General features: G+C 46.3%; 1 protein-coding gene across 2 annotated transcripts in view; it reads left to right on the top strand.

Annotated features, from left to right (window-relative positions):
• The first annotated feature begins 1117 nt into the window (after positions 1–1117).
• ACTN2 (actinin alpha 2) overlaps positions 1118–11165 on the top strand; it is a 72832-nt gene continuing 62784 nt past the window's right edge. Inside the window, exon 1 of one of the 2 annotated variants that reach the window (XM_043596220.1) lies at positions 1118–1450. In XM_043596220.1, coding sequence (XP_043452155.1) covers positions 1325–1450 — 126 coding nt within the window. In that variant the 5' untranslated portion in view covers positions 1118–1324. The remainder of the gene's footprint in view (positions 1451–11165) is intronic. The other variant, XM_043596218.1, reaches the window with a different exon arrangement.

Here is an 11165-nt window from a genome sequence, read left to right as displayed (position 1 = left end):
CTCTCATGGAGTTCATGTTCTTTCTAGTGAGTATGTTTCACAAAATGTTAATGCAGCATATATGCTACTTTGTCAAAGTCTTTTTGCAAAAAGCTCAAAATAATAAAAGTAAGTGGTGTAAAAATTCTGAGGAACAATGATAAATCTGAGCATAGTTTCAGCCTGAAACATGTGAAGAAACTAAAAGCTTTTGAATCACAAACTGCTATGGAGCGTCTGTGGGCAACTTTTATTCAATTTGGACATGAACTTCAGAAGGCACGTTTCCTGCCTATCAGCTCACATCTAGTATCCCAGTGTCTGGATTACAGTAAGCGCTTAATAAATACTCGGTGAAAAAAAATTTCAACCTGCTTGTCCCAAAGGACCTCACCTCGGTTCCTCCAGGGCAGAACCGATAGGGAACAGCTAACCAGAACCACAGGAATGAAAAGGCTTCTGTGCAACATATCAAGGCGAGTTTTAAGTGTAACATGAAGCTGGCTGCTCGTCCTCCATTGTCAGTTCTTTTAAATTTATGACTGGCAGCTGAGAGCTGATACTTCCCGCCTTTGGTTCGGTTCCTGACATTTTAACACGGTTGATCCAAGTCCCCGGCCTTGATTTCCCCCAGGTGAGGGCGGGTAGAAGAAAACGAGGGGACGCTGTAGCTTTTAAACTTTACTTTTCAGGCGTGTATGTGCGTGTTATCTATGGAAATACGTGGAAAACGTGAATATGCAAATGATACGTGGAAAACTTGGATGCGTTGGAGGTGGTCAGGGATCCCGACCATGGGTGCCCCCGGCCCGGCGGGCCCGCGTACGCCCACCCCTCCTCCCCTCCGCCCCGTAACCGGCTCAGGCGCCCGCAACCGAGCCCGCCGCCAGGCAGAAGGGTAAGTGGGAGGCGTGGGCTGGTGCATGCAGGCTCCGCTCGCGGCCAAGGAGGTTTGCTGCAGCCGCGCGATTGGGGACCCCCAGCCGCCCCGCGTCCCAGCCCGCCAGCACGTGCTCGGCGCAGCGGGGGCGGGGGCAGAGGCGGGGGCGGGCGGAGGGCGGGGCGGGGGCGCGGCCCGGCGGCCACGTGACGGGCGGCGCGGGTATTAAGCGGCGCGGCAGCTGCTCGCGGCTCGAGCTGGTGCTTCGCCCGCGACCCAGCGTCTAGGCGTGCCGCCCCGAGAGGAGCCGCGCGAAGGTCACCCCGCGCCCGCCAGTCCGCCGCCCGCGCCTCTGCCGAGCTCCGCGCGCCCGCCGGCCCCGCCGCGTCTCCGCCCGCCCGCCCGTCCGTCAGTCCGTCCGTCAGTCCGCGCGCGCCCCGCCGCAGCCCCGGCCCCCCGAGCGCCATGAACCAGATAGAGCCCGGCGTGCAGTACAACTACGTCTACGAAGATGACGAGTACATGATCCAGGAGGAGGAGTGGGACCGCGACCTGCTCCTCGATCCGGCCTGGGAGAAGCAGCAGAGGAAGGTCAGCAAGGGCCCCGTGCCCGCCGTCTGCGGGCTCGGCCCGCGCGTCCGTGTGTCCCGGTCCCCCCGCGGGCTCGCCCACTGCGTGCACCTGCGAGTGGGCGCGTGGTGCAGGTGTTGTGTTGTCCCGTGTCATCGTAGCCCGCGTGCCCCGTGAGGAAGGAGAACACGTCCAGGGACGGGCACGAACCCGGGCGCCCTGTGTGTGTGAGCGCGCGCGCGAGTGTGCGTGTGTGTGTGTGTGTGTGTGCGCGCGCGTGTGTAAGTAACTGAAGAGTCACAAAACGAAAAACGTTAAAAGGGGAACAGTGTGTGTGTTTCTGCTTTAACCACTGTCAGACCAGAACCTGAAAGTCTCAGGTCGGTCTGCTCCTGACCCCTGGAGTCTGTGACCTTCGCCGCAAGAGTTATACTAACCTGCACCACTGTGTTCATTTGCCCCCAGCCCATCTCTCCTCAAATAAAAATGTCAAGTGAACATCAGCGTCAATGGGATAGTCACAGGGCTGCCCGAAGAGTAGATTTGCAAATCATTTCTTAAGTGTTTGGGGCTCCTAAGAGAGGGATGCTGTGTGGACACTAGACATCCACCAATGAAGTAATAATTATTTCACGCTCTATTTGTGGTTCATTGAGGTAAGCACACAGGGACGAGGGAGTCAGCCAACTCTGAAAGCTCCCAGCCCAACTTGGTTGGCGCTGTGGGGGCCCAGTGGAATATTCCACTATTTCAAGGTTTCTTCTTGATCCCCTTGGCTGGAACACGTAGAGAATGTTCACCAGGAGGCTAAACCCACCTCCTGTTTGACTGGGCACAGAGCCTGGTGGGGTCAGGCATGCCATGGCAGACCTGCGAACCCAACTTTATGATGACAGTGTCATGACAAAAGCAAAGTGCCCTACACTCCCCCCTCCCCTATTTTTCTGGGGGTGGAGCAAAGTGGATTTCCCTTCTAAGGACCTGCTTTGACATGAATAACCTCTGTTGACCATATGTGTGCATAGGAAGTGTAGCTGCCACTGTGAGTGAGTGTGCTGTATTACTTGGTGAATTAGTGTACGACCGTGGGAAACACGTACATCTGTACTTTCTCTCCCAGTGAGCAGTGTTAGCGAAGGATCTCTCCTGGAAGGATCTCTCCCTATTTGGATAATTGTCAAATAGCCAAGCATTGTTTTTATATCAAGATTCCTATTTGGTCGTCTACCCTCTCTGGTAAAAATACATTTAGTGTTACTACTTTAAACCTCAAATTTGGCTATATTTCACCCTCCACGTTAGTTTCCTAAGACTTCCACTATCCCCCCCTTTCTTGGAAACCAGAGAATTGGAAGTGATAAATATAAAGGAAAATAAAATTTCAAATCTTCTACAATTTTTAAATGACATTGTGAGGGAAAACACATGGATTATGAACGTGTCATCTGGACTAGGTGATGCATTGTCAAACAGAAGTTCAAAAGTGACTTTAATTTTTAGCATGAGTGTTTCCCTTTAAAAAATTTCCCCAAAGTTTTGATTGGTACATTTTCATGGTCATGGGTTTTTGTTTTTTGTTTTTTTTTTTTGTATGGGAAACAGTAAATAGCTAAGGAATGGGGCAGATAGTCTGCCCATCATTTTTAGGAATAATAGTCTGATCACAATGGTGTTTGCTTTTGTTTTTTAGTTTTGGATAGAGCTGATGTCAGTTTCCAAAAGCCACATTGACATATATCTCTTGTCATATTTTTTTTAATGCATTCACAATATTTTTTGATATAATGGCATTGTTGTAATTTTTGTTTTAAGTTTGGGATACCTGCATGAATATAATATGATAATTGGATAGCCCTTGACATACATTATTATACTTCCTGATCCCAATTCAAAAGAATGCTAAGTTTAAAGTGAGAATTTATTTTTATTTTTATTTTTAAGCTAAATCTGAGCTCACACACAGATCTTGCGGGTGTGAGTGGGGAATCCACTGCATTAGGACACAGGTCTGGACAGATCCAGAAGAGAACTCTGTTTCTACTTTTGGTATAGAACCTACTCAGGTCAATAAAATAATATCGAGCTGTGAGCTCAGTGTAGCCAGAGCAGTGGCCTCTATTTATGTCGTATGAGACAAACTGTTGGAACAGGACAAGGGTAAAATGCCATTGTTTCTATTGTGGGCTACCTTCTCCACACTTGCCATTTCAGAGATATGCTGGGTATGAGATCTGTCAACAGATGCTGGTAACACACGATGACGTGTGTAGCGTTATAATGGATGCGGTGCCTAATTATATCCACGGTTCAGAGAGTCTCATGGGCTGTGGTAATCCTTGCTCCCTGGTGTGGAATTCCTTGCTACAGGAGGACTTAACAAAAGTAGAGTGCTTGTTTCTTTCTTTCTTTTTTTTTTTTTTTTGATGATTTTTACAAATTTTGGTAAGAAACATATAAAATTGACCATCTTAAGCATGTTTCAGTGTGCAGTTCATCGGAGTTAAGAATATCCACATTGTTGTGTTATGCAACCAATCTTCTGAACTCTTTTCATCTTCCAAGACTAAACTCTGGATACCCATTAAAGAATAAGTTTGCATTCTCCCCTCTCCCCAGCCCCTGGCAACCACTGGTCTACTTTCTGTCTCTAAGAATTTAACTCCGCTAGGGACCTCATATAGGTAGAATCATAACAGTATTTGTCCTTTTGAGTCTGGCTCATTTCACTTAGCATAATGTTCACAAGGTTCACCCGTGTTACGGGCTGTGCCAGAATTTCCTTCCTTTTTAAGGCTGACCGATATTCCGCTGTATGTATCTTCCACGTTTGGTTTACTTATCTGCAGGTGGACACTTGGACTGCTTTTGTCTATTGTGAATAATGTTGGCATAAACATGGGTGTACAAATACCTTTTCATGACCCTGCTTTCAATTTTGCTGGTTTTATACCCAGAAATGAAATTTCTGGATCATGTGGTAGTTCCATTTTCAATTTTTTTGAGGAAGTGTAGTGTTTTTTCCAAAAAGAGGCAATTTAGAAGACACTGAATTTAGCATAAGTATGTGCAGGCATTTCGAAGGGCTCCCTTTCTCTTTCAGGGGTGTTTAGTAACAGGGGTAGGGATATACATATTCATGTAAGTTAGGCTGTCTTCAGTGGACTTTTGAAACTCCTAGAGCTTTGGTATTTAGAAGCAAGCTTCTCTTGGAACCAAGGAACACATTCAACCTTCAGTTCAACGGAAGCCTAATCAGGAGGTGACTTGTGAGAACAGCAATGCTGAATATGTGTGCTATCTCTGTGAGCTTGGGGCGCTGTCCTTCACTCTGGGAGCCTCGCACAGGCCTTTTAAGGAAATGACTATGTGTTTTGAAGTATAAAGGGTCCCTACATCCTTAATTTGTTTATGGCTAGAGGACGGATAAACTTTTGTACCAGTCGTTGGGAGAATAAGAGAGTGGTTCATTTATTCTGTATTCGGAACTCTCACTGGTTTTAATCATTCTGGAGAGAAAGTCAAGTTGTTTTGCATGTCTGTAATTTAGAGGGTCCGATTCACCATTCACCCTGGAGCAAGTCTGCCACCCAGGCCAAAGTGTCGCCGTGTCAGCTCAGGCAGCATGGACGGACATGTGTGGGAGCAGCTGCCCACAGGGTCCAGGTTAAACAGAGAGCCCAGGGACCTGAGAGTTCTGTGTTCTGAGGAGAGCAGCTGCTGGTTAAGGGCACAAGGTGAAGGCTGCTGGTTAAGGGGCGCTGCATGTTGCAGTCTGCCTCTGCCTGATTATTTCCCTGGAGAAAAGGCACTGTGTGTTCCAACAAGGTGAATGGTTAATGAAACGCTTGTGAACTTTCTCAGATTGATGAGACCTAGAGGAATCCCAGTGCTCCCTGGTACTCTCCGACCGCGATCAAGTCCCTAAGCCTTCAAGTTTCTGTTTCTTTATCTAGAAAATAAAGACGTGAGACATTTCTCACCTCGTCATGCTTTTCAAGATCCAGTGGTTAAATCAGTTTACGTTGAAGGGGCTTTAGACACTATACATGTTCAAATGTTATTACCTTCATGTGGCAAATATTTGTTTTAGCAACTGGTGTAATGGTGGTTAGCTGTGCAGTAGGTCTGCACTTGGACTGCTAGGGGACAATGAAGCACAGATTTGTTCCTTAGTGACTTTACTGTACTTTTGTTTTTTTATTGCGGAGAAATATATATAATACAAAATTTACCATTTTAACCATTAAAATGTTTTTTAGTGGTTATTTTTGAGAGAGGGAGACAGAGAGAGACAGAGCACACATGGGGGAGGAGCAGAGAGAGAGAGAGAGAGAGACAGAACCCAAAGCAGGCTCCAGGCTCTGAGCTGTCAGCACAGAGCCTGACATGGGGCTTGAACTCACGAACCATGAGGTCACGACCTGAGCTAAAGTTGGTCACTTAACTGACTAAGCGACTCAGTTGCCCCTTAACCATTTTTAGGGGTACGATTCAGTGACATGAATACATTCACATGGCCATGCAGCCATCATCCCCATCCATCTGAACTTTTCCAGCATCCCAAACTGAAACTCTGTGCCCACTAAACACTAATTTCCCATCATCCCCCTCCCCTGATATACATTTTTTTTTAAGTTTATTCGTTTATTTTGAGAGAGAATGAGGGTGTAAGGGAGGGGCAAAGAGAGAGGGAGACAAAGAATCCGAAGCAGGCTCCAGGCTCTGAGCTGTCAGCACAGAGCCTGACTCGGGGCTCGAACTCACAGACCACGAGATCATGACCTGAGCCAAAGTTGGATGCTTAACCAACTGAGCCACCCAGGCACCCCTTGGTGTACTTTTAAAGAGTGGATTTACACACTTGAACGCTTAGAAAATAAGACGTTGTTTAACATTAAGTGCCAGAGCTCATTGTGTAAAGAACAAAAATTATGGGAGGTCAAATCAGGAAAGTCATCGTGGGTGAGAATAATGAGGAAGTAGCTTTGTAAAGGAGTAGGACTTGGGCCAGGCCATAATTTAAGTAGTAACTAAGTATCAGCTGGGTGGCCAGTCACCCTTTTGTGCTATGAAAGCACCCTCACCCTTTTATTTCCTGGACCCCCCTCACCACCCTCTGACAAAGGGCTAAGGGAACAAGCTTAGAGAGTGAGAGCCTGAAAGGAGAAAGTGGCCAATGTGACCAGCCTAGGACACCCAGCTCCATATTCTTGGATGCGTCTGCTGCTTCTGATGTGCTTGAGGGAGCAGGAAGAGACAGGCTTAGCTAAAGCTCAGGATGCAGGTTGAACTTCAGAGAGAAGAGAGAGAGGGCCAGCTTACAGGGGACCCAGGCTGCAGGTGATGGAGCTCCAAGGGGCCGTGCTTGAAGAAGCCGACTGTTGGCGGAATGAATCGGATGCAGGAGGACCTGAGGCCAGGAGACCCAGGCAGAAGCCTGAGATGAGACCCGCAGGGTAGAGTGGCCAGGTTTAGATCTAGGGGCTGGTAGGAGAAATGGCGAGGAAGGCATCAATTTGAGAGTGGTCAGGAGGGATTATAGAAGTATTAAATGGCCCTGTGCTGTTCCACGGGAGGCTGCTGTATAAATCCAGTTAAGCAGACATGATCCCGCCGTCAGAGCTCCTGGACTGGAAAGTCAAGACCATGGTATTGACAAGGAACAAGCAAACTGATGAGGAGAATCGGTTTACCTGCCAGGAGATAGAAAGTGGCATATTTACAGGGCATGTCATCCAGGGCAGGGGTGTGAGCTCCAGGACTGTGGGGCAAGTCATGTGTTCCCGAGGCCATCCATCACTTGAAGGGAGGGCTGGACTTCTAAGGGGCCTCTGATGTCCAGAGAAGGATGCCGATGGGTAGGCGTGGAAAGGCAGAATCTAGTATGAGCACCAAGACACCTCTGACCCCGGAGGGACGGTTGTTCTAAATACACACTTGGTTCGAGTGGTAAGGCAGAAAAGTCACTTTTTGTCTTCAGACCCTCCCCGAGACGCTGGGGCCCCACACCTTCAGCCAAGTTCACCAGGGAAGAAACTTGAACTCAAAAGAAGATTCTACAAGGGTGTGGGAGGACGGATATAATTCTTAGCTGGGAAACTTAATGAACGTGGCTTCAGAAAGCTGTCAGAAAGCTGCAGTCAGTGGCTGCAGCTGGGAGACACCTACAGAAAAGGCACAGTCCCCGAGTGGGCGGGGGAGCCACCATGATGAGCAGAGGAGTCGGTACGGAATACGTTGGAGGACAGTCAGAATTGTACCGCTGTTTCCCTGGGAACGGTACTAATTCTTCCAGAAAGAACAGAGAGCAAAGATTAGGGGGAGCGTTTGCTAACTGCTGTGCTAGACAAATTCCAAAGGAAGGAAAATCTTGAGCGCAAGGGATTGGTCTTTCCAAAGAAGTCTGGGGGAACATTTTCTACACAAACGCACATCTGGGGGCACGCACCTGTCCCCCTCCCCGCAATTTTCCAGATCGGAAACGTTCTTTGCTTTTTTGTTTTTTGTTTTTTTTTTTTATCTGCCGCCCTACTGAACAGCAAAATCTAAACGGACCACAGGCACGGTCATTCTTTCTTTCATTCGTTGGACGTTTTTCGTGTCCAGGGATAGAGAATTGAGTTGACACCACCTTAGGCCTTAAGGAACTTACAGCCCAGTTCAAGAGACAGAAAGGTCAGTGCGAAGCGCACAGGAAGGACACCCCATTCCACTAGGCTGGTGAAAGAAAGGAGAGAATATTTCCCGAATGTCCCACCTGGGCGGTTTCCTGTCATGGTGAACGGAAACATCTTCCTCCGTGTCACCCAGGCGGGATCCTGGGAGTTATCCTTGGTGCCTCCCTCCCTGTCAACTCTGGTGGAGCCCATCTGCTGAAGTCCTCTGGACCCTGCCCCTTCCTCCTGTTATATACGTTAAGGTCTTCAGAGCTTCTGTGTTTCCTGCCTCGATTAGGGTGGTGGCCTCCTGTGCTGTCACCCTCTCATAGCTCATGCTTCTCTGCAGGCTTTTCTCCATGATCCTGGCAGGAATGATCTTTACAGAACACAAGCCTGGTCATGGTATTTCCTGCTTAAAGTTCCTCTGTGGTTTTTTTTAATTGCCATCAGGAGAGAATTTGAACCCCATGCCGTGGTTTGTGAGGCCAGGTCTCACCTAGCCTCTGTCTACTATTCCATTTCTCCCCCACAGGTTCAAGGTCCAACCCTGCAAAGTGGTATTCACCCCTTTGCCTTATACCCAGCCCCTACGTCCTCTGCTCATTCTGGAGTTCCTCCTCCATCAGGCCCCTCCTCCAGGAGGCTAGCCTTCTAGAACATGGGTCACCTGGTAGTGTTTTGGTCTCCCTCTGAGGGCTGTGGGCAGACACTCTCTGGTTCCCAGAGCCCTGCACTGAGCCTGCTCAGACTCGGAACTCATTTGCGGAATGAAAAAAGTTATGAGTTCTATTTCCAAAAGGCATTTAGTACAATTAAAATTTTTAAATGTAATAATTAACAACCTAGTTTTGCAGTCTTTATAACTCCTTGAGCTATCTATGTATTAACTCCAAATCATGCTTACTGTCTAGTGCTTTTAAAAAATATTTTCTTGGGGCGCCTGGGTGACTTAGTTAAGCATCCGACTTCGGCTCAGGTCATGATCTCACAGTTCATGAGTTCAAGCCCTGCATGGGGCTCTATGCTGACAGCTCAGAGCCTGGAGCCTGCTTCAGATTCTGTGTCTCCCTCTCTCCTTCTGCCCCTCCCCTGTTCATGTTCTGTCTCTCAAAAATAAATGTTAAAAAAAATATTTTCTTAAAGTGTTTTTCTCAAGTCCTCAACATGATGGAGTTGTCTGACTTAATCCTTAGTCTAAGATTGAGCCTTCAAAGACAAGCTGCTTAATTTAAAAATAATTGGAATTTAGAGATTTTTGGAATTAAACTTTCATACATGCAGATTTATTTAAATTATAATGTGTCACCATCTTAATGAACAAAGTTTCTGGTAACCTAAATTTGATTTGAAATGACCAGTTTTATTTTCCAGATTGAAAATCTTTACCCACTTAATAAAGAAAATTACAAATTCACTTATGATTCAGATAAGTATAATTTAAATGTGTGTTTTTGTGGTAAAACCAATTTTTTTGGAAAATGTGCTGTACTTCCCAGTAGAACTGGATAAGAGAGAATAGATGTGGGTGATTCTGAAGAATATATGTGTCCAGGAAAGGACAGGCCAAGTTCAAGACTAAGACATTAGCATGACTTTGGGTTGTCTTGCTTTGTTTGTTTCTTTTTGCTAGCAGGTAAATTTGTTAGTTATAATCCCTATAATCTATAAATAGATTCTTAATAGTATGTGACAACCTTTTCATTAAAAGGCATGCTATCTTGGAAAAATCTCCTTTTTTAGTGATTGTGAGGACCAAATGGACAAAGAGGTGAATATACACTTATTTGGGGGCAAATGAGACCTATATTGAATATGAACCTGTGATTGAGTCTTATATAGACAATTATAATTGAGACTGGCAAACCAAGAAATCCTACCTTTTACAGTCGTAAGGAATCTTTAAGTTATTTCATGATAGTCAAATAAGATGTGAAAGTAGTATTTATTAAAGTTTATTTATTTATTTTGAGAGAGCGAGAGAGAGCATGAGAGAGGGAGAGAGAGAATCCCAAGCAGACTCCAGACTGTCAGCACAGAGCTTGACACGGGGCTCAATCTCATGAACCATGAGATCATGACCTGAGCCAAGAGTTGGACGTTTAACCTACTGAGCCACTGCTCCATGAAAATAATTATTTAGAAGTTACAAATGTCATTGCTCTTTATTAGAATTTTGAGTTATTTTACACGTATTAGGATGAGCGTATGAAATTCTCGACATTGACCACTTCGACTTCCAAAAATTGCAATTTCTTCTGTTCAGCCCAGTAAAACTATGTTACCACTATGTCCCGTTGTATTTGAGATCCTTGACCAATACCATGCAATAGCCAAACCATAAAACTGAATTCTAATCATTTCTAGCCTTATCTCTAATGCCTTTGGTGTTCATTTAGGGAAGTAAAGGGATCGTTGGGTTTCATAGAAGGTAAAAATGGAAGGTTTGGATCAAGAGCTTGATATTCAATGGAAATATCAAGGAGAAAGGTCAAGCCTGGAGGTTTAGGTGTAGCAGTTATCTGCTCCTAGGCAATGGTTGAAACTATGGGGAGGGGAACATGGGAGAAATCCGGAGAAGACAAGAGGACTCTAGATGGGGGGTGCCTGGGTGGCTCAATCAGTTAAGCATCCGACTTTAGCTCAGGTCACGATCTCATGGTTTGTGGGTTTGAGCCCTGCGTTGGGCTCTGTGCTGATAGCTCAGAGCCTGGAGCCTGTTTTGGATTCTGTGTCTCCTCCTCTCTCTGCCCCTCCCCGACTCACACTCTGTCTTTCTCTCTTTCAAAAAATAAATAAACATTAAAAAAAAAAAAGGGCTCTAGAGGAAGCAGTGTCATTGCCTGCACCTGGGAGCATTGCTCCTCTGCATGAAGATGGGGACACATCAGAGGACTTGGAACAACTCGAACTGTCACAACGTCTTTGATTTTCTTCCTGGAGAAATCTCACCTTGGTATTCCAATGGAGCTTCGCCAGTCTGAATGTGGCATTTGAATTGATTTAGTTGCTGGAAGAGAAACGCAGGGATTTGGCACCGTGGGATGGGATATCTTTTAGCCGATGAGCTGAGTTATGCT

The sequence above is a fragment of the Prionailurus bengalensis genome, chromosome D2 (assembly GCF_016509475.1).
Source record: "Prionailurus bengalensis isolate Pbe53 chromosome D2, Fcat_Pben_1.1_paternal_pri, whole genome shotgun sequence".
NCBI lineage: Eukaryota > Metazoa > Chordata > Mammalia > Carnivora > Felidae > Prionailurus > Prionailurus bengalensis.
The sequence above is the reverse complement of the archived record's forward strand: the minus strand, read 5'-3'. Positions and strand labels throughout refer to the sequence as shown.